At 37.5% G+C, this 23,486-nt stretch overlaps 1 protein-coding gene across 8 annotated transcripts in view; it reads left to right on the forward strand.

Moving 5' to 3' along the window:
* ARHGAP21 (Rho GTPase activating protein 21) overlaps positions 1-23,486 on the forward strand; it is a 114,184-nt gene that overhangs the window by 43,943 nt on the left and 46,755 nt on the right. For 6 of the 8 annotated variants that reach the window (XM_038129636.1, XM_038129638.1, XM_038129637.1 and 3 more), the window contains 4 exons: positions 3,183-3,365; positions 8,203-8,229; positions 9,246-9,270; positions 20,313-20,405. In XM_038129636.1, coding sequence (XP_037985564.1) covers positions 3,183-3,365; positions 8,203-8,229; positions 9,246-9,270; positions 20,313-20,405 — 328 coding nt within the window. The remainder of the gene's footprint in view (positions 1-3,182; positions 3,366-8,202; positions 8,230-9,245; positions 9,271-20,312; positions 20,406-23,486) is intronic. The other 2 variants (XM_038129642.1, XM_038129644.1) reach the window with 1 other exon arrangement.

The following is a 23,486-nucleotide window of genomic DNA, read 5'->3' on the forward strand; positions in this document are numbered from 1 at the left end:
ATACTTTGTGCAGAAACCTTGTACAAAAAATTCCCCAGGGAAATGATGCTTGAATCATTTTTAGTAGCCTGGGATTCTGCAGTCCTTGAACTCGATTGTATGCATTCTGACTTCGATTTTGAGGATGGAATCTGTAGAGAAATAAACATAGAGGTCTTCAGTAAGGACTGTGGCACGATGATCTTTGGTTTGTTAGATCTTACATGAAAATGAAGCATTCATTTCTCATTTCTTGTAATGCAAATGACTCTACCCAAAAGACAGATTCCCTTATGGATATGAGATGCTTATGTATTTGTAACTTGATATTTGATTTGCAAGGAAAACTGTAGGGACTTTGCCTTCAGTAGTGTGTAGTTGTCTGTGCTAAACATCATCTGTTTCTTGCTTGCTGTCTTGCATCCTTGTTTTCTTTATATTTTTGAGAACTTCTCTTGTTCCTTTTTAAAGCTTTTTCTGGCAAGGGATATTCTGGTGTGTGTGCTGTGGTTGGAAGTGTCAGAGGGTTACTGAACAGATGTTGATTCTCTTTATAAATCAGATTCTTGCTTTTTCTAAGTGGTGGCTGAAAGTTGCTGTTACTGAACATGTCTCACATTTATTACTGAAACTACTGGCTTTTTCTGTCACCCTGTTGGCAGATCTTGCAAGGGGTCCAAGGTTGGCATGAAGTTCACCTTTCCCTTTTAGTGTGCTCTTTCAAGAAATAATTATTTGACTGGGGGTTTATGAGTAACTTCTAGTTCAGTAACTTGTGGATGCTAAACGTTTAAATGAAATTACGAGGAAATTACAGGTTCTCTTGCTACACTGAAATGCTGAACCTCTTGTTTTCAAAAGCCAGTGAAGCTCTCTCTATGGGTCTGTTTTGAACTGAGGTTGCAGTACTTCTGTATGTAAATTATAGTCTTTAGTTGTTACACATACTAAAACTACCTTTTGGCTAGTTAAGGAGGTTTTTGTTAGAAAAAAAGGATGGAAGTATATTGAAGACTTACATTTTTTCAGTGCTACATTTAAGCTTGCTGTTTACCTATTTCTCACTGTGGGTATTTGCTTATGGACATTTTTCAATATCTGTGGTTATTGGATCATTTGAAACTTTGCGTCATGTGTTGAGTATAAAAATCTGAGAGAAGAAACAAAAGATTGCAAGGGAATATTAAATAGATGGGTTGCTGTGAGTCATTTGATGGAGGAAATCACTGTCATTTTTTAGAGGCCAGTGATATTTTTCTTACTAGGAGCTATTTCTTTTGCCAGTTTACTAGGATCAAAATGTTCTTACTGGCTCCAGTTTCTGCATGTGTCCTGAGATTGAAAGCCTGAAAAGCGACATTTATATGTGCAGAACTGATAAAATGCTCTTGTGTTCAGAAGCTGAACAGAATGGTTAGGAACACCTCAATAACAAACTCCATCCTTAGGCTAAAGGATTATGTAAATTTTACTAATCTTTGCATTGTTTGAACTTTAAGCTCAAGCCTCTCATCTTGGCAGTTCTGCAGTGCTCACTAATTTTTCGTTCATTAGTCATCTAATTGCAGAGTCTTCTCGGTTTCACACTAACACTTTAAAACATGAATGAAGATGATAGACGAGGACAGACTAGGCTGAGATGGGAGTCCTTGATATTTATAACTGTTCTTTCCAAAATCTGCCATTAATTCTTCCAGGCTGTTTGGAAGAGCAGGCTGTCAGGCTCCTCTGGTTTCTCCATATTTTCTTGTTCCTGAAGCAGCTCCATTTCTTGGCTTGGATGTAGTGTCCATTTGTATGTTTTTTTCTTGCTGAAAACAGGGTTGTTGGAGATAGGGAGGCTGGTCTTTGGGACACTTGCTGCTAGTATTTGCTGGTTCTCCCTGTTGGATGAAAGCAAGATGAGGATTTCTGAGGACAGACCATAGCATCTGTGGGCAAACGTAAAAACACATGTGTTGTGTTTTACATACCTGAATGCAAAGTGTTGTTCTGGTGGATTAACTCTCACTAAGGAGCTGCAATATTTTCCTTGTAGTAATGCGTTGGTCTCCTTGTGGTTAGAGTGGAAATGCTCTGTGTTCTCTGTAGATGTTGGTTGGAGCTGGCTGAATCCATCTTGCCAACTAGCACTGCAGTTCGAGATTCCAGCTCTGAGACTGAAGCAAAAGAGATTATTTTGGAGTAGGACAGGGAGAAACGGAGCAGTAAATTCTGGCACTGATCAGCCAGTTGCTGAGCCACAGCAGCAGAGCTACTGGAGGACAAGAAGACTATTATTTCTGTTTGAATACCCTTTGAATAGGCTATAGGCTCTGGTATCTAAATTTGTTTCACGCATCGTTTAGCTAGAATCTTTAGAGGAGGGTCATAGAACTTTGCGTGCTTTCTTTGTGTCTCCTGCCTTTGAGTGCTGGTGTGGCACTCACTTTGAAAGTTGAAATGGAAGATTTTATATAAGGCTGACAAAGTAGATATTTTAATATGTTGTTTGAGTCATAGGTATATAAAATTACCCATAAGAAAAAAACCCACCCAAGATTGTTTCTTTCTGTATGAGAGGAAGGATTACAGTAGGACCGTGAAAGGAAAGGAGACTTATTTAATTTTGTGTTTAGAATTTGCATACTGAAATATTCAGAGACAATAGCTAAGGGTGGAAAAAGCAAAGGTGAAGTAATAGATATGACTAGAGGAAAGTGTCGAAGTCTAACCAATTGCGTGGTCTGTTTTACTTGTATTCATTGAGGAGGTAGTAGTCAAGAAAATCATCCCTGAATTGTGTGGGAAGGAGAACTTTGTTTTGTACTTGTGTATGTGAGATAAGTACAGCCAGAAATGGGGTCCTGGAAGTTACATGTTTATCTCTAAATAGAAGGCAAATAAAACATGCAAGTTGTATGCATTTCTTATGGTTCCTTCAAGTCTTACATTGTGAATGCTGATATTTTAAATATCTAACCTCATTTAAAATTAAAGTGTTAATTCTATATGCAGTATGACCAGAGGTGCAATGGTGTAAAGGGTGCTACTTTAGCATACACATTTGAAAATACTAATGATCATCAAGTTATTTTGGTTAGGGGGGAGAGAAATTCTATTTTCAAGTGTACAGGCATGTCTGGGAATTCTTAACTCTTGTTTTCTTTTTATTTTTCAGTGATCCAAATTAAAACTCCTCTGCATATCTTTTTCTCTTCTAGGCATCAAAAAATAAAGATGGAAAAGAGCAGAGTGAAGCTATATCACCATCGGAGGAGGAAGAAACTTTCTCTTGGCCTGGTCCTAAAACTGTCGTGCTAAGGAGAACATCTCAGGGTTTTGGCTTCACCTTAAGACACTTCATAGTTTACCCTCCAGAATCTGCAGTTCAGTTTTCTTTTAAAGTAAGTGGAATTAATAATGAAGCACTTTTTATATAAAGCCTTGTATCTTTTAGGGTCATAAATCCCATTTACTTGAAAGTAAATCTGTTTATGGATCTGTCTTACATCGATGAAAGATCCCTTGTAAGGTTGTTAGGATCTTGACATTGTTTAATAGTTATTTGCTTGGAACAGTTGATCTGTTCCAATAAAATGGAATTGACTGAGTTTGTCAGTCAGTTAAAAATAATTGTATCATGGATAGAAACAGTGGTCACTGCAGAACAGGTAAGTATTTCTCTGTACAGATTCTTTTTGCCCAAAGCCAGTGTCATTACTTAGTTTGTACCTGTTCTGAAGTGTAGACTTGAAGGGTATGATGTTTGGGTTTCGTCATTGTTGTTCCCCTTCCCAGTTAAGTTTGTCACACCATCACACTAAGAGATGAAGATCTTAATGTGATGCTGTGACCAAGTTAACTGTAACAAACCAGAATGTTTGCCTTGGTTTCTAACTGAGTATCCTAAACTCAGTGTACGTGAGAAAGACAGATTGTTTCAGTGTTACATTCTTTCTGCTGAAAAGAGGATCTGCAGTTGAGATGAATATAAATAAGATATATACTGGCCTACATTAAAAGATAACTTTCTTGAAGTATTTTACATTTTTTAAAATTTAAAACAAGAGTATCTGAATGTTAAGTAGCTAATTGGTCTTCCTTGCTCAAAGCATGTACAAGTTCTTTTTTTTGTGACTGAAGCTTTTGAAAGTTGCTGTAATATGGGGTGTTGAGAAAAAGTCCATTTAATAATGAGAGGAATTTGAAAATTGAGAGAGGGTGTTTCTTGCTGGGTTCAAATAACATTTGCTCATTTTAAAGGCATCAAGTGAAATAGTTTTCATAAGCCATGCTACCCCTCAGTTTTGCTTTTCCAGTCAGGCAGAAGAATAAATTCTTACCAAGCTGGGGAATGGGTACTGAAGCTTTCTGGAAAGAGCATGAAGTGAATTGGCTCATGTATCTCTGCAGGTGTCTTTCAGTAAAGTTGTCTGTCTTTGCCTGCCCTTGGTGGCTGTAAGATTTCTTTTGAAGTAGAAAAAGCTTTGCAGAAGAAAGTTTACTGCAGCTATTCAGCCTTCACTTGAGTGCCCAGATTTTTTTACTTGACAAGGAGTGACAGAAGTTACATGGAAGTAAAACTATTAGCAGTATCAAGTGATCCCAACGTTTCTATCACTGAGCACAGGTAATAGCAGTCTCTGGTTGAATTCAGTGTGAAACAGAGGAAGGAGGGTGGGGAAGCCTTAGCCTTGAGCAGAACAAATGACATGTACTTGTTAGCATCTCTCAACAAGAGCCCCTATTTGTGCTGAGGGTGAAAATAAACAGCATAAGCAGGATTAGCCTCCTTAACTACAAAGTGACTGGATTTGTTCTGGAAAAAAGCCATCACTAGATGTCTCTGAGGGAGTCAATATGTTTTTCACATGCAAAAGGAGACAGGCATAAGGTAAGGGCATTATAAAAATGAAATATCAGTCCTTCCTCTCCAGTTCATATCTGATGGTTTGAGACACCCAGGCAGTTCATAGTGAGCTCAGCACCTTGTCTTGAAGCTCTTAACTCCCTCTTTTTCTGCAAGAGAGATCTTCCTGCCTTCTTAATTTTTTTCTCTGTTTCTTCTCTGACATGTTAGAATCTGGTTAATTCATTCCTGTTTCTGTCTGATTTTGAAAAGGAAATGATGAGATGATTGGATACTGTAACACCTTTATTCATAGATTCAGTTATACATAAAGATGGTGAGGTTCATTTGGACAGAGCTCTTGTCCTGAACTGTTACGTTAACCTGAACAGTTACATCAATTAACCTGAAGGGTTATATTCTCTTCCTTTAATGTCCATGAGGTGAAGCAAAAAAGTACAAATCTTACTACTGACAAGTATTCATAAGGTGGCTTTTGTAGGAATTCATGTACCTGAGTTACGGTACGAAAGAATGTAATTCACCTATTGTCAGCCTGATCCTAATATGAGGCAAATCTGATTTCTCAGCTGTTCAGTAGGATCTTTGATCAGATAAGGTTACCAGCTAATTACAATCCCTGTCATTGATTGTAAGCTCAAGTATCAGTCCTCTCTCTTTCCTCATTGATCAAAATTGTAAGTGCCTCAGAAGTCACAGATGTTTCATTTTGCACTCCTCAAAAGGAGTATAATAACAATGAATATGATTTGGTTTTCTGACTGTTTGTAATCTTGCAGTAGCCTTGTCCCTCCTTCACACCTGAGGATGCAACCACTACTGTTATAAGACAGAGATTACAGCTGGATATTGAAGATGGCCTTTACAAACAGCTGGAGTCACTCAATCCTTGACCTGTTTCCCAGAGCCACATCCCCTTTGTTATCACAAGTGTCAGTGGGTGCTGGTGCTTTCCCTCTAGATCAGTGCAGAAGTCTCTATTGTTTACCCGAGGGTAAAAAGCATTCTAGCTCTTTAATTTTAGTGTTTAATTCCTCTCTGCCCCTTCCGTCCCATCCCCCCAAGGTAAGCTTGCCCTACGATCTCTTAACTTTTACTACAAATCAACATAAACTAGTAGAGGTAGTGAAAAGAAAGAAAAATATCTAAAAGTGCTTTTGAACAATTTTCCCACATTTTTGTAGATATACTTGTTTTTGATTTTTTTAATGCCTTTTGTAGGTTCCCATTCAGAAATACTGGTGAAAATTCAAAATTCTGCTCCTGTTGCTTGTGTTTTGCGTGTTTGAAAAAGCTGTTAATGAGTCAGGTGGAATCCTGTGGAAAGAGGAGGACAAGATTCTTCGCAAGGGGGAACAGTAGCATCTCTAGAACAGAGAGCATAATATTCTTAGCCTGCAGGGTGTGGTAAAGATCACACCAGAGTTGCATATTCCGTAGGAATTGGAAGATAAGCTTTCTATGTGCTGGAGGATGCTGCTGCTTGGAAAGCCACTGAGGTGAATTTTCTTGGAAGCAAAGAACTGCATGCCAGAGGGTATATTTCAGTGGAGAAGAGTGGGCATTACTTTACAAAATGTATAATCTGTTTTCTGGTTAGATGTGTTTGAGGTGATGAGCTTTTAAATTTTGAGAAGTTCAGTGTTCTAGTTGTTAGTCTAATAAAACCTTTGTTCAGTTGTAAAGCCTTTTTGTTTATTGTCTGAGGAATTTGCTGCAAGGAAGGAGATCTAGGCAGATCTGCCTCCAAGATGTGGCTGACTGCTCTGAGTCCCAAAACACTCTTGTCTTGATACATAAACGCCTTACAGTACTTCAGGACTTGAGGTGATTTTTTTAGTTGTGACATCCTTTTCCCATGTGAAAAAGATTGGTTATGATCAATTCAGGGAAGTGTCTCTCCATATTTTAAAATGGAATGCTACTATGTTGCATTTTGATTATTTACATTTTTATTTTATATATATAGATACAGTATTTTACATCTAATTCATTTAGCATTCCATATATATGTAGTAGTGCAGGTTTAGGTCAAATTCAGGGTCTTTTGCTAAGTTCTATTATCTTTTCATGGCTCCTGCATAAAACAGAAGTACAAATCAAGGGTCTCTTCCTCACTGTAATTGGCCTTAATTAATTAACTTACAAACACTGTGATAGGTTATGAAAAAAACTGTTGTCGGGTCAGTCTCTTGGGAGGGACAGCCCTGTGTGAAAAATGACCTTGGGAATTGAGGATGTGGTTTGTCACATTTCGTTTTGGCAGAAGTACTTGACTGTGCTTCTGTGGGGACACACACCGAACTGGGAATAGCTGCACATTCAGGAATAACCCATTTGTGTATTGTGCTTGCTTCCCGTGCCTCCTTGCCCTTAAGAAAGTGAATATGGAATGTGTGGAAGATTTCTTAAGCTAGCATTGCAAAAAGCAAGCGTTGCATAATGCATTTAACATCAGGTGTTCATTAGGATTTGTTAGAAACGCACAGTTTCTGCATGTGATGTTTGTTCTCCCAAGTTCATTTGTCTGAGAAGCAAGTAAGTGATAAATTCTTCTCATCAGGTATGGATGCAGCATATACTGACATCTTGCTCTGTGCAGGGGGTGAAAGAATGTAGGAGGGAAAGCTGGTTTCAAAACACTTGTGTTATAAAGCATTCATTCTATTTTTCAAAGCCTGATCTCGTTGGCTTGATATAATGAAAAACTAAGGTTTTGCAGCTGTCTTTGGTAACAGAACTTCGCACGACCAGTGACAAACTGACAAAACCCACTGCAGTATTTCATAAATTATGGCATTTCTACATTAGCTAAATTTCTCTTCAAAAATGTTTGTTATATAGCATCAAACCAAGTGGTATCCCATACATGTAACCCAGATTTTTCAGGCTATGAGTTCAGTATTTCAAGCCCTAAAGATGTTTTTTCACTTGACAGATAGGGCCACAACTCAGAAGGTGCAGAAGTTACCTGTGTCTTATTCTGGGCTGCTGATTGTAGTTCAAAACCAGCTGTTACAGGGCTCCAAGAATAAGCAGTCATGGTGCTTAACATCTAGTGTGCCATTTTTACCAAAGTGTAGAGCAGACAGCACTGTCCAACTTAGAGATACACTGTTTGGGCAGCAAAAACAATTATCATGGCTTTTTAAAAGTAGAATATATGCTAGATTTTTGTTTACTCTGTGTTTTGGTTTCGGGGGAGTTCTTTTATTCTTTATTTCTTTGTCCCTTATCTTTCAAATATCTTTCAAAGCTCCCGCAGAACTTTGTATGCCTTGTAAGAAATTTCTTGCTGCTAGGACAGACTTGTCTTTTCCTCACCATTATACAGTGTTAATATCTGCATCTTTTTTCTCTCTTTCTTCAAGTCTTTCTCTCTTGAATGGATTGCTCAGGTCAGTGTGTAGTTGCTTTGAGCTTATATAATTTGAAAAACATAGTGATTTTGCTTTAAATACAAAATAACTAGAAATTTTGAGTTAGTTCATCTAAAAGTAAGAGGAAATATCCAGGTGAAAAATACTTCTGTGGTCATTTCCTTGCTCCTTCTTTCCTTCAGGACAAAGCTGTTCTAATTAGCTGAGTAGTTAGAAATATTTTTCAAATACTACCTATTAGTCTCAGAAATTGTATTTGATTAAGTATTTATTACTCTATGAAGTTTAGAAAGCAAGTAGGTATTTTCCTAGTTAGATAATTTTGCTTTTTAAATGGTAGAACTTAGCAGACAAGGTTAACACCATGATCTTCATACCAAAATGTTGACAAGAAGGCAACATAAGTAATTTTTATTTTTTTTTTTAAGTTTAAGCATGCAATTTTCCCCCAGTACTTTCCAGTTGTGTGATTTTTGGGATCAGTGAGCAGAAGGAGACTCTTAAAAGTTGTTACTAAACAGTGTTTGGGGTACATGTTTTCCCTTAGTAGCAGTAGTGGTACTGAAGGCAAAACAAACTTGGTTCCAATTTCAGGAAGCATATTCAGACATTGCTTACAAAATATTTTGTATCTCTTGCATATGTAGCTTTGAATGGTGAAGTGATTAAAGTGTAACCTTTCCTGCCTGGCTTTCAGGGTGAAACATGCTTGCAACAACACACAGTGCAGCATGAGGCTTTATGGTACTATTTCATGGGGTTTAGTGCATTTGTTTTCACATAATCCTGTTCATGTTGTTTCTGTGGGAATGTTTTATAGGATTGTGATTAGTTGTTTTTAAAATAGCTATTACTCTACATTCTCAGAATAAGAGCCTTAATTCTCTAAGTTAAATAGTTGTGGAGAAAGTAGGAGGTACCAAAATACAGACTTAACCTTTACCAGTTCACTTCAAGTCTTTGTATCTTAGAGCTACCTATGCATTTTTTTCCATTTATTGAATTTTTAATATGCACTCTTTCTTCCTCTTTAGGATGAAGAGAATGGGAATAGACAAGGTATGTCTTGTTTTTACTCTCTTATAGATCCAATATATTGAATGCTTCAGCTGCGTAATAGACTTGAATTGCTACCTAAGAGCTTGAAATTTAAGATCACTTCAGTGTGAGCATCAAGCTCATTGATCAGTCACTTAATTCTAGTTATGCCAGTCAGTTCCCCTCCATTTTCATAGCTTTCTCCCTCTCACATTGCCTTTATCTTTCTTAATTCACTCATGAACTTATTTTTTATAAATTCATGCTAAATCTCTATCCCAGTTAATTGAAGTTTCTCTTTGGTATTTAGCTGTTTTCTCATCCATGCTTCCTTTTTGCTGATATCTTACTGTTCCTTTAGAAGAGTAAAAAACATGTTGATTTAAAGAAGATGGTTTCCAGCTTGGGAACCCATTCCCACTTTGTTTCTCCAGTGTGTCATGATGGTGAGGTCCAGGGACAGTGGGATTATGTGCATTGGGAGTGCCCCTGCAGGGTTCCCGCAGTGCTCTGCCTGCCTGCCATGGCAGTGCAGATGGCTGGGGGACAGCATGGGCTGAGTGCTGCTTCTGGTGGTGGGTTCTCATTTGTAGCAAAGCTTGGGACCTGCTTTCAGTGTGCCTTTAAGTACCTCCTTTAGCTGGAAGACAAAGACTGTGTGTGAATTCCCATTTCCATTTACTTTGTGTAGCTGTGATATATTAGAAGCATTCTGGGAAATACTAATTTGTTTGAACTTTCTTGCTTTTCTCTTGGAAGCAGATGGATTCATCCATTTCATCCTCCTAGTTTTACTCAGTTGTCATCACCTGCATGTTAAACAGTGAAAAGTTAATCTCTTCCTACTTCTTAGCCCTCCCCAGACTTGAAGCATCCTTTATCTGTTTTGACTTACGGAACGGCAGGTTCCTTTAGGAAGGGAAGGGAGTTGATCTTTTGTGCCAAATCAGTATGGAAGACACCACTTGTGGTCTAGAGAAAAAAGTCCTGTGGTGTTCTTGTTCCTACAGGGAGAGCTCAGGCATCTAAAGATGTCATGTAGGTCTGTTTATCTAAAATGTTATCTGAGAGCTATTTTTCAGCAGAGAAACAGCAGTGAACAAATACGTGGTTCACCATGAGACCTGTCAAGGTGGAAACAAGATTACTTTCTGGAAATTTTTATGTAGCTTCTATACCTGTGAATTATAGCTCAACTATTGCTTATTTATAGCACCGTGGTATGTTGTATGCCTTGAAATACTGATCAGAGGGTGCAAATGCCCTGGAAGTTAACAGCATTCTCATAAAGGAGAGAAGGTTGGACTTGTCTCCCTGGAAAGAGAAGAAATGACTGGGAGGCAGAGGATGTAGATGTCAGTAAAAATTAACCTGCCCATTTTGTGTATTAAACCTTTAAAAACAGCAAAATGGGAAGTCTGTTAGACACTTTTCTCCAGCATTTGACATGATCTTTGGGAGTATAGGGTGGATGAAACTATTTACATAAATGAACAGGCAGGTTGCCTGTTCCCAAATAAGGGGAGTAGGCAGCTTGTGCGGAGAAAAGGAGAAAAAACGCCCTTCTCGTTTCGTGTGTTTGCTCCGCGGCAGCCGCAGGTGGGGCAGCAGTTGGTGCGCGGTTATCCCGGCATTGCCGGGGCGCTCCGCAGCGCAGCTCGGGACGGAGCCGCTCCGCTGGAAACGGCGCGTCCGCGGCCGGACGCTGGAGCCACCTGGTGGCGGGTCCCTGCATTGCACTCAATTTGGGAAAGCCGGCCTCTGTGAAGCCCTGCCGAAATTAACTGAAAACACCCCATAGTGAAACACTTTTCAAGTTTGTACGTGATAATTCACTTAATTCGCTTGGTCTTTCGTCTCTGAAAGACTAAGCTAAGGGGATCCAAGCATTTTGTTTCTGTGAAGCAGTGTGTGCCAGTGCAGAGGTGTCTTTTTTTGTGTCAGTTTTCAGTGAAAATTTATAATTACCTGCCCTTTATGCTTTGCCCTTGTCATAGATTAAGCTTACCTATTAGAAATGAGGGTTTTGTATCAAATTCAGCATTTATATATTTGATTAGGTGAGTGTGGATAAAAGCATCTCAATTTCTATTGCCTTTCATTGAGACCACTTGTATATTTTTCAAAGGATCAAAGCACCTAATTAAGTCTAGAGGGCAGAAGATAAAAGCATGTACTCTGTTTGATGTATTCTAACAGTGAAAGAAATATTTTCATATTTTTTAGGTTCTAGTGTAGAATTTTAGCGTATAGTTAGATCAAGCTCCTGGTTTGCATTAATCTTCCTTTTGGTAAGCAGTAAAGTTTCGAAGTGTTTATAATGGAAGGTAGTGCAAATTTGTCCAGGAGAGTTCTTAAATAGCAATGACATCAGAGGGAGATGGTGGCCTAAAAGAAAGATTGAGTTGTCAGGCAAAGGAGTTAGGATGCTGTGACCAGGAGACACCTCATGGTCAACAGCAGGGAGAGAAAGGGCCACCTCAACTGTGCACATGAGCAAGAGAGAGCCTACAGGACAATAGCATGGAGTCTTGTGCTTTCTTCAGGAGCTCGCTGAAGCCCCTGCACACCCACAGAGGGTGGTGGAATATCCCACCGGAGAGGGCCAGGGTGCTGCAGTGGATGAGTAGGGACACTTTGGGGAGAGAAAGCTGGGAGACCGTAGGGGTTGAGTTGCCTTTGTGGTCCAGTTGTGAGAACAGCAGGGATGCATGGAGCTCTGGCTTGGGCTGGATGAGGAGCTGGCTTAGAGCCTGTGGCCAGGATTTGTGGGCAGTGTTTTGGTGGGTGTCTGCTGCTGCCCTCTCATGGAAGAAGTAGCTAAGGCTTTCTTCAGACAAGCCATGGAGGCTTCACATATGCACATGCTGCTTCTTGAGGGAGACTTTAGCACCCTGTTATCTCCTGGAAGGGCATCACAACAGATTTACCCTAAATATTTTGTCATTATTATTTTAAGGTTATCAGTTCTTTTTCCTACTTTCACTGCTCCAGGTTGTTGATCTTAAGCCAAGTCATTGAAAGGCTTCTCCTGTTTTGCATTTTGTCAGAAGATACAGATTTTCCATAGTGGATTCATTGGTCACTGACTGGAAACTTTTATCAGTTTATACTGCTTTCCAGAATCTCTGTTATACTGACCTGCCTGTATTACATACTTCTTGGAGTTGTTACTCCCAGAAATAACTTGGAGTATTTATTTTGTGTCTTTTGAGGGTGTCTTGCTATCAGTTTGCCATTCTTCCTATTTTCTGGAGTTGCCCTGTTTCAATACTCAATTATTTATTTAAGTGGTATCTCACAGATAGAAGTCTTCCAGGAGAGCATGTTAGGAATATTTGGAGCCAGACTGAAAAATACCTATGCCTGTTAAAAACCTAGCATTCTTATTAAAAACTTGCACCTCATTAGGTCTGTTGAGACTTATTGAGTGGAGCTGGAGAAGTTCATGCCATTTGATTTGACTGTGTATTTATTATGATTCTGTATCTTGTTGTCCTTCAGACATTACTTAAACTGTAAATGCCAAAACACAGGTTTTGTACATATGAAAGTAGTTTCCTGTAAATTGTCCTAAAATGTGTTTTCCTTTAAAAAGTTTTGGCTTGGTGTTTGTGATTAAAGTGAACAGTGATAAGCAGAAAGAAATACACTGAAAGAAATTTTATCTTTCAGTAGAACTAAGGTATTTTGTGCCTAACGCAGTACCTGGGAATCCAAGATCATTATAATCTAGTATGTTTTTATTTTAATAGTATGATGTTCTTGCTTTTTGTACTTTTATCTGTATTTCTTTGTAGAAGTACCTGTAGCAACTAGGAGCTCCTTTTCCCATAAAAATGAAAGTCAACCTTAGGTATATTATTCAGTGTATTTTTCTGTGGAGACCCAGTGTGTGATTGTTAATGAGACCTTAGATATGTTTTCACTGAGAAGTCTAGAACATAAAATTTTATCACCAGGCTTTTTTTTTAATGTGCCTAAATATGAATAAAAGTTTCTACCCTTCAGTTGTCTACGCTAAATAGTTGCAATTTATTACCTGTCCTTTGGCAGGGTAGAGCCTTTGAGAGAAGGGTGGAAAAAATGCAGGAAAAGGTTTTTTTCCTGCATTACTGCTGCTTACATAAGGCCTGGAGTTTTTAATATTTCATTTCTTTTAACAGGCTGTTGATTTCTGTAATGTAGTTTGTGTTCTCCCAGGATTTAATTTAATCTCATGTTTTTTAACATCGTGGTCTATCGGCTCAGTCTGTTATGAAATAAACATATCGTGCCTGTGATGATGGGAACAAGGTAGATAAGAACAAGAGGATGAACCTGAAAGCAAATATATGGAAAGGTCGTAGATGGCTGGGGTGTTAGGGTCCAAGGCATATGATAGTAGAATTAGGAGTAAAAGACAAGAGGTGTGTAAGAGTAATGCTTCAGGATAGCGGGACAGTAAATTGCCCTTTTTTGTGGATTTTTGATCCAAGTTAATTTTTTAATACCTAAGTGTTAAGAATGCTAAAAGAGGGCTCACTCAGTTTTCCACTGAGACCAGAGCCTGATGATTCCTTGTTCCCTTATAGTGCATCCAGAATGTCTAATGGACTCATTTTCCACCTTGTCACATGTGTAATGTTTCTCAGTGGTTTGTGTTGAGTTCAAATCATCTTTGACTTTGAATAAAAACATGAAGTGTAATTCCCAAGGATTTAAGGGAGAGTCCATAGATTGACCACTTTAGATAAAAATCGTATTGCTCTATGCTTATCTAATGACTATAGTAAATCCTCTAGACTAATCATAGATTAAATTTTAAACTTAAAAAAAGGTTTCATTTGAGAGAATTTAATAAAATCAGAGTAATGGCAAATAATGCAGTGAGAAAACACAGTTTTGGAGAGTTTGTAACTGAGCTGAAACTGTGTTACATATTTTCTATAACAATGCCAAATTATTTTCTCATTTTCTCCCCCTACCTTGGCACGTAAATAGGGTTGAGGTTGTATTAGGCAAATGGTTTAACAGAAAAGTAAGCGAAAGAAGAAATACCATTTTGGAGTTGCCTAATCAAAATGCCAGAGGTGCTTTGAGAAATAAGAATGTATTTTTCCCGTGTTAGAGAGTTGAGTGCCAAGTGTTTCTCTGCTAAATGACTCAACAGCACTAATTTACTTATCACATTCTTTCAGAGCTCATCCCTGGCACTGTATTTCAGCTGGTGTTTTTCAGTTGAGTTGCTTTGAGCTTGACAGTGGGTGAAATAAGCTCTGTTGGGACTGGGCTGAGACCTTTGGGCTCCTTTTGCAGTGTGGATTGCTAGTGGAGAAATGCCTACTATGTATGAAATTCACTTTGCAGATTATAATATGCAGAATAATCTGTAGTAGGCCTCCCTCAGCTAGATGTAATCCTGACAGGTTTGTGATTTATATTTAGTTAAATATAATCTCAGTTAATAAATGTAAGTTCTGCTGTAGTTTCAGCAGACTTTTTTGAGTAGTTTGGGAAATGATGAACAGGTTTTTGACTGCGTAATCAATTTGAAGCATTTGCCGTGTCTGTATCTGTTCCCCTCCCCTTGCCTGAAAGGCATCCCAGGAATCAGTGTCACTCAGCATTGTTGAACCAGTGGAGCTCAAATGCCTTGGATACCCAAAAGCATACTTGCAGATCTTCATGCTCAAGAGGAATGTTCCTCCTGCTTGAGTCAGAGAAAGATGTGCATAAGAGCCTGTCTTAATTGATTAATCTGAGGTGTTTCATGAGACTGGTTTCTTAAATGTAAAAGTGAAAGTCGTCCTTTTGCTATCTATCTGCTGAGCATAGGACTGGGAGTAAAAATGTTCTATCAGAAGTTATTTTACAAACCTCGGTGGACTTCATTGAATCCCTGTATTATGTGGATTCCTAAGCACAGTTCAGCTGTCCTGAGCAGAAGATTTTTTTTTTCTCCCCTTGAGGAAGAGGAGCAATGGCATGTTTTTAAGCAGTGTCTAGTTGTAGAGACTTTGTAAGAAAGTATGTACTGTACTGTGTTTCAACACTTGCTGGTTTGTGTTCTGCAGGTCAAAAGGAAGAGCTCTGTCAGCAATAGCACTTTGGCATGAGATTCTTTTTTTCTTTTTTCCTTTCCTTTTCAGAATGTAAAGGTTGTACTTTTCATAATCTTTATGACTCAGATGTTTTAATCTGTGTTTTATATCAAAAGGTTAATGGCTTCAGAGGAACGAAGTGCTTGTTGCTATGTTGTAGTGTGTTGGTAGATTAGATAGCATAACTTGTGCCATGTCATTTTGTTTTCCAAGTGAATCATAGAGCAGTACAGTAATACTGTCTGGTCTGTGGGGAGTAGTTTAAAAACTAAGTCATGGTTACTGCATTTGATACAATACTAGTTATGTTCCTTGTAGCAGCTGTATTTCAGACTATATTTTTAGGGGGATTAAGCTAGAATTGGCACCTAGATAAAATTAATTTCTGTGTCAAATTTGAGGGAGTTAGGAGAAGCTTTGCTGAATATCAACCCCCAGATGTAAGTCAGATTTAAATGTTACCTAGCCTTAATTCTACTGTTCTGTTTACAAATAGTAGTATTTTTTAAAAATACTCTCTTTTATCAAGGAGAGCATGTTTGAATTGTATTATTTTGTAAATGTGATGGTTGCTAGTGCAACATATTCCCCTCTGCCACTTGTGGCCTCTTAAACCTTTGTCAGGAAAGCTTCCTTGTAACTTTGCCATGGGAGACTTGTTTTCTCCTGTCAGACTGTGAAGGCATTATTGACTTGAAGTCTCAGCTCATAGATCCAGGCAGTATAAAGGTTAGATCATTAATGATTCCATCATACGTGCTATGAATAAAGTCTTTATTTTGCAGTCATTTGAACAAAAGTTAAAACAAGGCACTAATTTTAGTTTCTAGATTTTACTGTGATCTCTGTGGTTATTGTAGGTGGCATGTAGTCTCTGATTAATTAGAAGATTTCTATGGAATTATGAAGAAACATACTGGCTCAGAAAAACCTTGTTGCAATAAATAAGTTTTCTATATTTGTCTTGCATTTGATTTACACGTGTTAATGCTTCTTCAGGCTAATATTTCTTAACTTTGGTTGTCTAGACTAAGGACCTTATTAAGACTCTCCTGATTCCTTACTATCCTTGTTTAAGCCAATAAATTTTTGTCTTGAGCCTTCTCGATACTTGGGGATTTATTATTCTTTCCTTATTTCTGATGATGCTGAATCTCTGAATTAAAAGTTCAGACACCAGTTTGCTTACTCTAAAGTTACATTTTCATTTGGATAACATCATTGAAGGGAGTCATTGCCCTGCAAGCAGCATTTTAGTTGTTCTGTTAGCAAAACTACACTACTGTCTGAACAAAAACTTGGCTTTGAATTGATACTGACTGATGGCCATTTACTCAAGCTGGAAATCTTCATGTGCTTACAAAAGTGATACAGGAAAAGACAGCCTGATGGGCTTTTCAGTTTCTGATCAGCTGAGTTGTATACTTACCAATTTTGTTTGCTTTTTTCTTTTTATTGCCCTAATGTAAGACTACATCTCTCTTTATAGCTACATTTAAGGGAGAATGAAGTACAAATGAAGTTCTTTTTAGAGTAGTTGTGCTTTTCATCTTTGCTGTTTCCTTGCATATGTGAATGTGTTACTGGCAGCTCACACTTTGTCTGTTCTTTGTATGTGCATGATGTCTTATTTTTCATTTGCCATTGAAGATTTGGGAGAAATTGTTGTATTTGCTGGTAGCCTGCAATGTAATGCTCAATTGCAAAGTGTGTTGTTTTATTTACAAAAATATGGAGAAGGAGGAAGGAGGAAAAATCATATGCAGTAATGAGCACTGGAAAAGCACAAATAAGGCTAAGGCTTATGTGTCTTACAGACTAGAGGTCTGAGGTGCTTTTGCTGTTCTTTGCTGTATCACCTTGTCAGGAATTGCTGGCATGCTCCAAAAAATTGGTCTTTTCAATATTAGAAACAAAAATCATGAATCCTGGCAGTATGCAGTGCAGAGCTGGAGAACTTAGTGTAAAACACTTGTCTGTGATATTCTGTTCTAGATTGTGTTGTTAGGGGGAGGGCAGTTTAGGCTCTCATTTCTAGGCAGCATCTTGCTTTTGCCTGATAACTGGGTGCAGACAGGACCACATGGAGATTTAGGCATAATTAAATCAGAGTGTAGTGAATGTTAAATTTTGAGGCATGATGTGAGTTATTAGATAATCCATTTTACTTGAGGTTTATTTTTATGATGATTGAGTGTGCATTTTCAAGATTTATTTTCCTCAGCTGGTCTGAAAAAATACTGTTAGCGTCTGCTGTCAAAAGATATTGCTTAGCTTTGCTTGAGTTTCAAACTCCAAGTATAAATGTACATTGAGGTTATGTATTCAAGGAAGTTCATTTCTGTGTTACTGATTAAAAAAGATTTGGTTTGTATCCAAATGTGTAGAAGATCAAGGAGAAGTGAAGAACATATATTTACCTACCAGAGCTTGAGAGTTCTAATACTTCTTGTTTCTGCTTGTATTTGGATAGTGCTGAATTCTGAAATGAATGTGCAAATGCAATCAACATTTTGAACCTTTTATCCTAACTTTTTCTCCTTAAATTGATTTTTAGTGTGGTAGTTGACCTTTTTTTAGGAAGTAAGAATGACTGTTTAATATAGCCTCCTTCTGCAAGTAGGACAAAGAGCCAAATTTAATGTGCAATTAGCTTTCTGAATCGATTGATAAAATAGTGTAGAAATATGAAGTGCATGCCCATAATGTCCCAGTGTAGCTGACAGGCAGGTCAGATGTCAGGGAAGGCTGCAGTCTCTGGTCTCCATAAATTGTGGAAAGTTTCCCCTTTTACTTCTGTGTTGCATACTGAATGGGAGTAGCTTTATCTGCCTGAATTCTTGATTTGCATGTTCAGGTATGGACCAGGCATAAAGCAGCACTTGAGTGTTAAGCAAACTAGCAGTAGGTCACTAACATTTTTTTGAAGAGTATATTATAAAGTAAGCTGAGGTGTGGTAAATTAAATGTGCCATGGAAGCTGCATTATTTTTTTTTTTCTTGCCACTTTAGGAGATGTGAATGTGTCTTCAGTAAAATATAAGTGGCAACACTGGGAAGGATGTTTGGTGGTCCTATAAAAGGTCATATTTTAACTTCATTCTTGTAAGGGGTTGAAGCAACCTTTTGTTCATGGCATCTGGGTAGATTAATCTTGGAGCTTCTCTAAACTTGCTGAAATGTTACTGGCTTTTTAAAGGACAAGACCCATCACATGTTCAGTGTCTATTTAAATCTGCAGATTAAAAATGACAGATATTAACTTTGGCTCACAAAGAGCATTTTGTATGTCTTGTAGCTGTATCTCGCTAATCAAATTTTAAGTATTTGGGGACTGAGCTGCCAGCTGGAGTTTCTTGATTTGTAATTCAGTTGCTTTATATATATAGTATTTATCTGATTGTATCAAATAATTTTTTTTATTATTTGCTCCCAATCTGGAACTATTTTGAGAAGGCCATTTAGAGCCATATAAGTGAGCCATTTTGTTGAGCTGCTTTATGGTAAAATGGCAGCACACTGAGGATCTGCACAATAAAGGCATTAGGCTAAAACCAGGATCTAAAAAATGTGAATCAGAGTCACAGGGTGGTCTGGTTTTTTGCAGTTTATTAAAGTTTTTCAAATGAACTTTGCCCACATGGAAACTGAACTAAAAAAAAAGAGGTTAAGGGGGCACCTTATTAATATTCAGTAAATACTACTGCGATTTATTAAACGTTTTAAGTGGAACATTTAAAGCTGTGGGGAAAGTACTTTCAAAAGCCTAAGCGTAAGACTTGTGCCTAAGTCAAAGGCCAGTCATTTCAGAAATGGTTAGAACCTAATGATGCCAGTTTTAAAGAGTTTGTTTTATCAGCAATGCCACTTTTAGACAATTCCTTTTTTCTCTCATGCCATTCCTTCCTTTCCTTCAGTTTAAGCCTCTCTCTCTCCACTAAGGTGGGAGTTTAGTTTTCCTGTTAAACTGGAACACAGGCCCAGCTTATTTTTGTGCTGTGTTTAGTTCCCTGGGCTGGCTCATCATGTAGCCTCCAAAGGTGGCACTTCCTTAGCTGGGAGTGTGCAACAGGGATAGAAACTGGAGCCAGGAGTTGGGAGTTGCCAAGGCTGTCAAAGCCAGCTCTGGCACTGTAAGGCTGTGTGTATCTGCCTGTAGCCTTTCAGGTTCTGCCACAGCATCTGGACCATGCAGGGCCATAATGGATGCATTTATTTATTTATTTTTCATTATTTCTGGGTGGTTTTCTTCTTGAATATTTGGATTTTTTGGCGGTTTGGTTTTGGTTTTTTAACTTGACTGGCATAATAATTCCATCCATGAATGTGGATGCTGTAAAATGGCTTACTCCAGCTGTGTGCAAATGTAGGACAGCTACACTGTATTTTAGCTTGCTGTATAACCATGGAGTTTTTTGTTTGTTTTACTGTACACACCCCCCCCCCCCCCCATCTTGATTTTCAGAAGCTGTGGCTACTTATCAAAGAATTACTTAGCTTTGATGACAGGCATGTAAAACCAAAAGGTGCCTGTGTTGTGGAAGTATAGAACTTAAGTGTGTATTGAGAAAGCAAGAAAATACAGCTGTACATGATATTTAACTACTGTAGATTAACTTCAAGTTGTGTATATACAGATACACAGCATGTGCAGACATATGCTGTGCATATAATTTGAATTAGAAATTTCTTTTTGAACCTTGGTAAATTTTCAAGAAAACTTTAGATTTCATCTTGGAATTTCTGAAAAACACTGTTGGAAAATCACTTTTGTGGTCCATGAGAACTGTAAATCAATGTTATGTTTTTTCCTTCTAAGAGAAGATTTTTAAAATTTAATTTTTCAATTACCATTACATTACTATTTCTTTGTATGTCTCTGTGAATGCAGCAGGATTGCATCCAAAAATATTTGAAAAAATGTAAACATTGTAATGCAGTACAATGAAATGCTATTAAGAGATATTCTTTCTTTCTCAGGAAAACAAAGAAATAGACTGGAGCCAATGGATACCATATTTGTTAAACAAGTTAAAGAGGGTGGACCTGCTTTTGAAGCTGGGCTGTGCACAGGTACTGTTCAATAGCATGTTTATGTACATGATGTAAAATACATATGATTTAAGTTTGCTACTACATAGTTCTATCTTCCATTTAAACCTTGTTCTTTCCTTTAGAAGCTTTTAAGTTGCCTTCCAGTGTTTTTCACCTTGGAACCTTGTTTTGCTTATTAAGGCACCAAAGTCTTACTCTTTTTTATTTGCTGTCTTAAAGAGAGTAATAAAATACATCAAGAAAAGTTAAAAAAGGAAAGTAATACCTGTAAGCTCCTATTTCTTTGGTTTGGGATGAATTAGTAACCTGAAAACATTCAGGTCTTCGTACATTAAATAAATTTTTTCTACTCTACTCCTTTTTCTGCTTTAAATCAAATAGGAACAGTCCAAGTCTGTCTATTCTTGCAAAATTCTGTTGAATTGCTCATTTAATCAAACTGGAGAGCAGAAAACATGGAGGTTTTTTGGTGAACTGTGTCATGCCTGTACCTAAGTGCTGAAAGAAAAAAACCAAACCTGTATTAGAATAGAAAATCTTACAGGTGATAAAGTTGCATACATAGATGGATGCCACTATGAACACAGGTTTCTTAAAAACGTGCTAAAATTCTATTCTGTGAAAGGCTTGTGTTTGTGTCAATTATGGGATGTTGATATATTTTTAGAAAAGAGTTATGTACCTCAGATTGACTGGAATAGAATAAGTTTCGTATGTTCTTCCTAAAGAAATACAAAGTTCCTAGGTTGATCAGTTTAAAAACAGTTCTAGATCCCTCTTGTACACCATAAGGGTTTTGGTTTTTTTTTAACTCCTCCTTAGATAGTTATTTAGAGAAGGGCTACTTTGGCAGAATTTGATTGCTATTATATAAAGATGTTTTGGCTTGATAAAATGTAGCATATGTTGAATTTGTACAGAGGAACCATGTTAATTTCTGCTGTGTTCAGTGTCTGCCAAGTTGAGAGAGATGAAATCTGTAGAGAATATTTTTTTTTAGTTATAGAAGAGATTTTTAGGAGCCCAGACTAAAGAGCAGAAAATAAATGAGAGAAGACATTTTTAATAAGTAGAATCTTCTTAAACACACTGCTTATAGCAGTTACATCTAATTAGGTCATGCCAGTATTTCTTGTTTATGAATTGTAGGGTGAAATATATTACTATATCTCTGTCTTGGTATTATAAAATACTCAGGGAATAATCATCCAGGTAGATTGCTTAACCTCTCATGCAGACACTGTATACATTTCTTGTTTTGCAGAATCAACTGTTACTGTTACTAACTATTTTTTTTGCTAATGCAATTTTGCTCTGTTTCATAGTCACACAAATGAAAAGACTTGAATATTCAATGAGTTTAAGAAATTGTTTGTCAATTCTTGTTTCACTGCTGAAGGGTCCTTTGTAATACTGAAAGTTTCAACATAAGTTTCATCAACCATGATAAATGAGCTCCATTTCAGGAGCTTACTTGGCTGCTTCTCACCAGAAAACTTGAAATATTCTTGCAAATTTGAGGAATAGAGAAAGGTATCTTAAATATAAGACAGTCCATTTGGAAGTATTTTTGAATACTTCTGTAAAATCAACTTTGTTAGAGTTAGAAAGGTAATACTTCTCCCATCTTTAACCTCTAAGACATTTCATTAAAAAATAGACTTTTATGGAGTTCATAAATATTAAAAATAGTGAAATATGAACATCTGAAACAGATCTGTATTTCCCATGTCTTGATCTTCATGCTGTCATTTATCTATATGCAGGAATATAAAGAACTAAAATATGTGTGGCAGGGCCATTCTGATTAATTTCTACTTTGATCAAAACATGTAGCAGCCCCCCAGACTGACGGAGAGCTGTTAGAAAAAGCCTTCATGTTTCTGTATCCTTTTTGCACTACAGGCACTGACTTCCCCTTCCTATGGATCTGAAACAGAACAAAGTTGTACTTGCAGAGTTGTCTGTCTCATGTCATTTATGTAACCAGTTCTGCAGTGTGTCCCCATCAGATCTTTTGGCAGATCCATGGGATGCCTATTTCAAGTAGACTCGTGTCACTGCTGTGTGTAATCTAGTCTGCTTCTGTGAAAAATAAAAGCTGCACAAGTATAGATAAAATTATATGACCTACTCTGATGATACTCCTAATTATAGTTTTTAGTGGGAATACTGAGTTAAGATCTGTGGCAATGTAGCCCACATTGCAGGCTGTTCTTAAACAACATGGAAAAGAGCCAGTTGAAGTCCCAGAGAAGGATCTGGTGTGTTCTGGGGAAGTTCTGCAGTACGACCTAGCCTGGACAGGGTTCAGAGCTTGTTGCCACCAAGCTTTCTTTCATTGCTTAGGAAGCAGGAGAGAAAACTCAGAGTTCTTTCAGGCAAGAAGATAACCAGTGGATGAAGGAGAATAGGTAAACTTTTATAAACTTGAAAATATCATGCCAGTTTATTGGCATGATGTTTACTTAATGTGTGCAGACAAAATTAAAAAGTCAGATCTGTGTAGTTTGTTAATCTATGGGGTTTGTATGGGGAACCTCCACAGAGCACAAGTATTTAAAGCATTATTGTCCCCAAGACAGGGTAAACAGCTTTTTCCTTGCTTTGATTTGATCGTGCCAGAAAAACAAAAAGGGCTTTTAGTTTCTAAGGCAGTATTAAAAAAGCCATTCCCTTTGCCTCACTTTGCATGGGTACTTTCTTTCAGCTCTTCTTTTTCCAGTAGCTTTTTGAAGCTCCCTGCCTGTAATCCTTCAGACCATTTTCTCCTCATAAGGAAATTTAAGATACTTTTCTGCTCTTCTGATCAGAGATGTCTGAGATACCGTTTGGTCAAAAGAACAGAATAGGTTTTTCATCACAGGCTAAAAATAGCTCTACACAATATTTTTGACAATTAATTTATGAGAGTGTACGAAACTCTAAATGAGGAAGGTGTAACAAAATATTTGGAGAAATCTTTTTTGTTTTTTGAGGAAGACTAGCCTTGAATTTAACATACGGGTATTCTTGATTACGTGAGGTATAGAAATACGAAATAAAATCTGTTTAAAAAGCATCTAGACAAACTAATTTCAGTTATAACTTTTTCCTCTA

This window comes from Motacilla alba, chromosome 2, assembly GCF_015832195.1.
Source record: "Motacilla alba alba isolate MOTALB_02 chromosome 2, Motacilla_alba_V1.0_pri, whole genome shotgun sequence".
NCBI classification, from domain to species: Eukaryota; Metazoa; Chordata; class Aves; order Passeriformes; family Motacillidae; genus Motacilla; species Motacilla alba.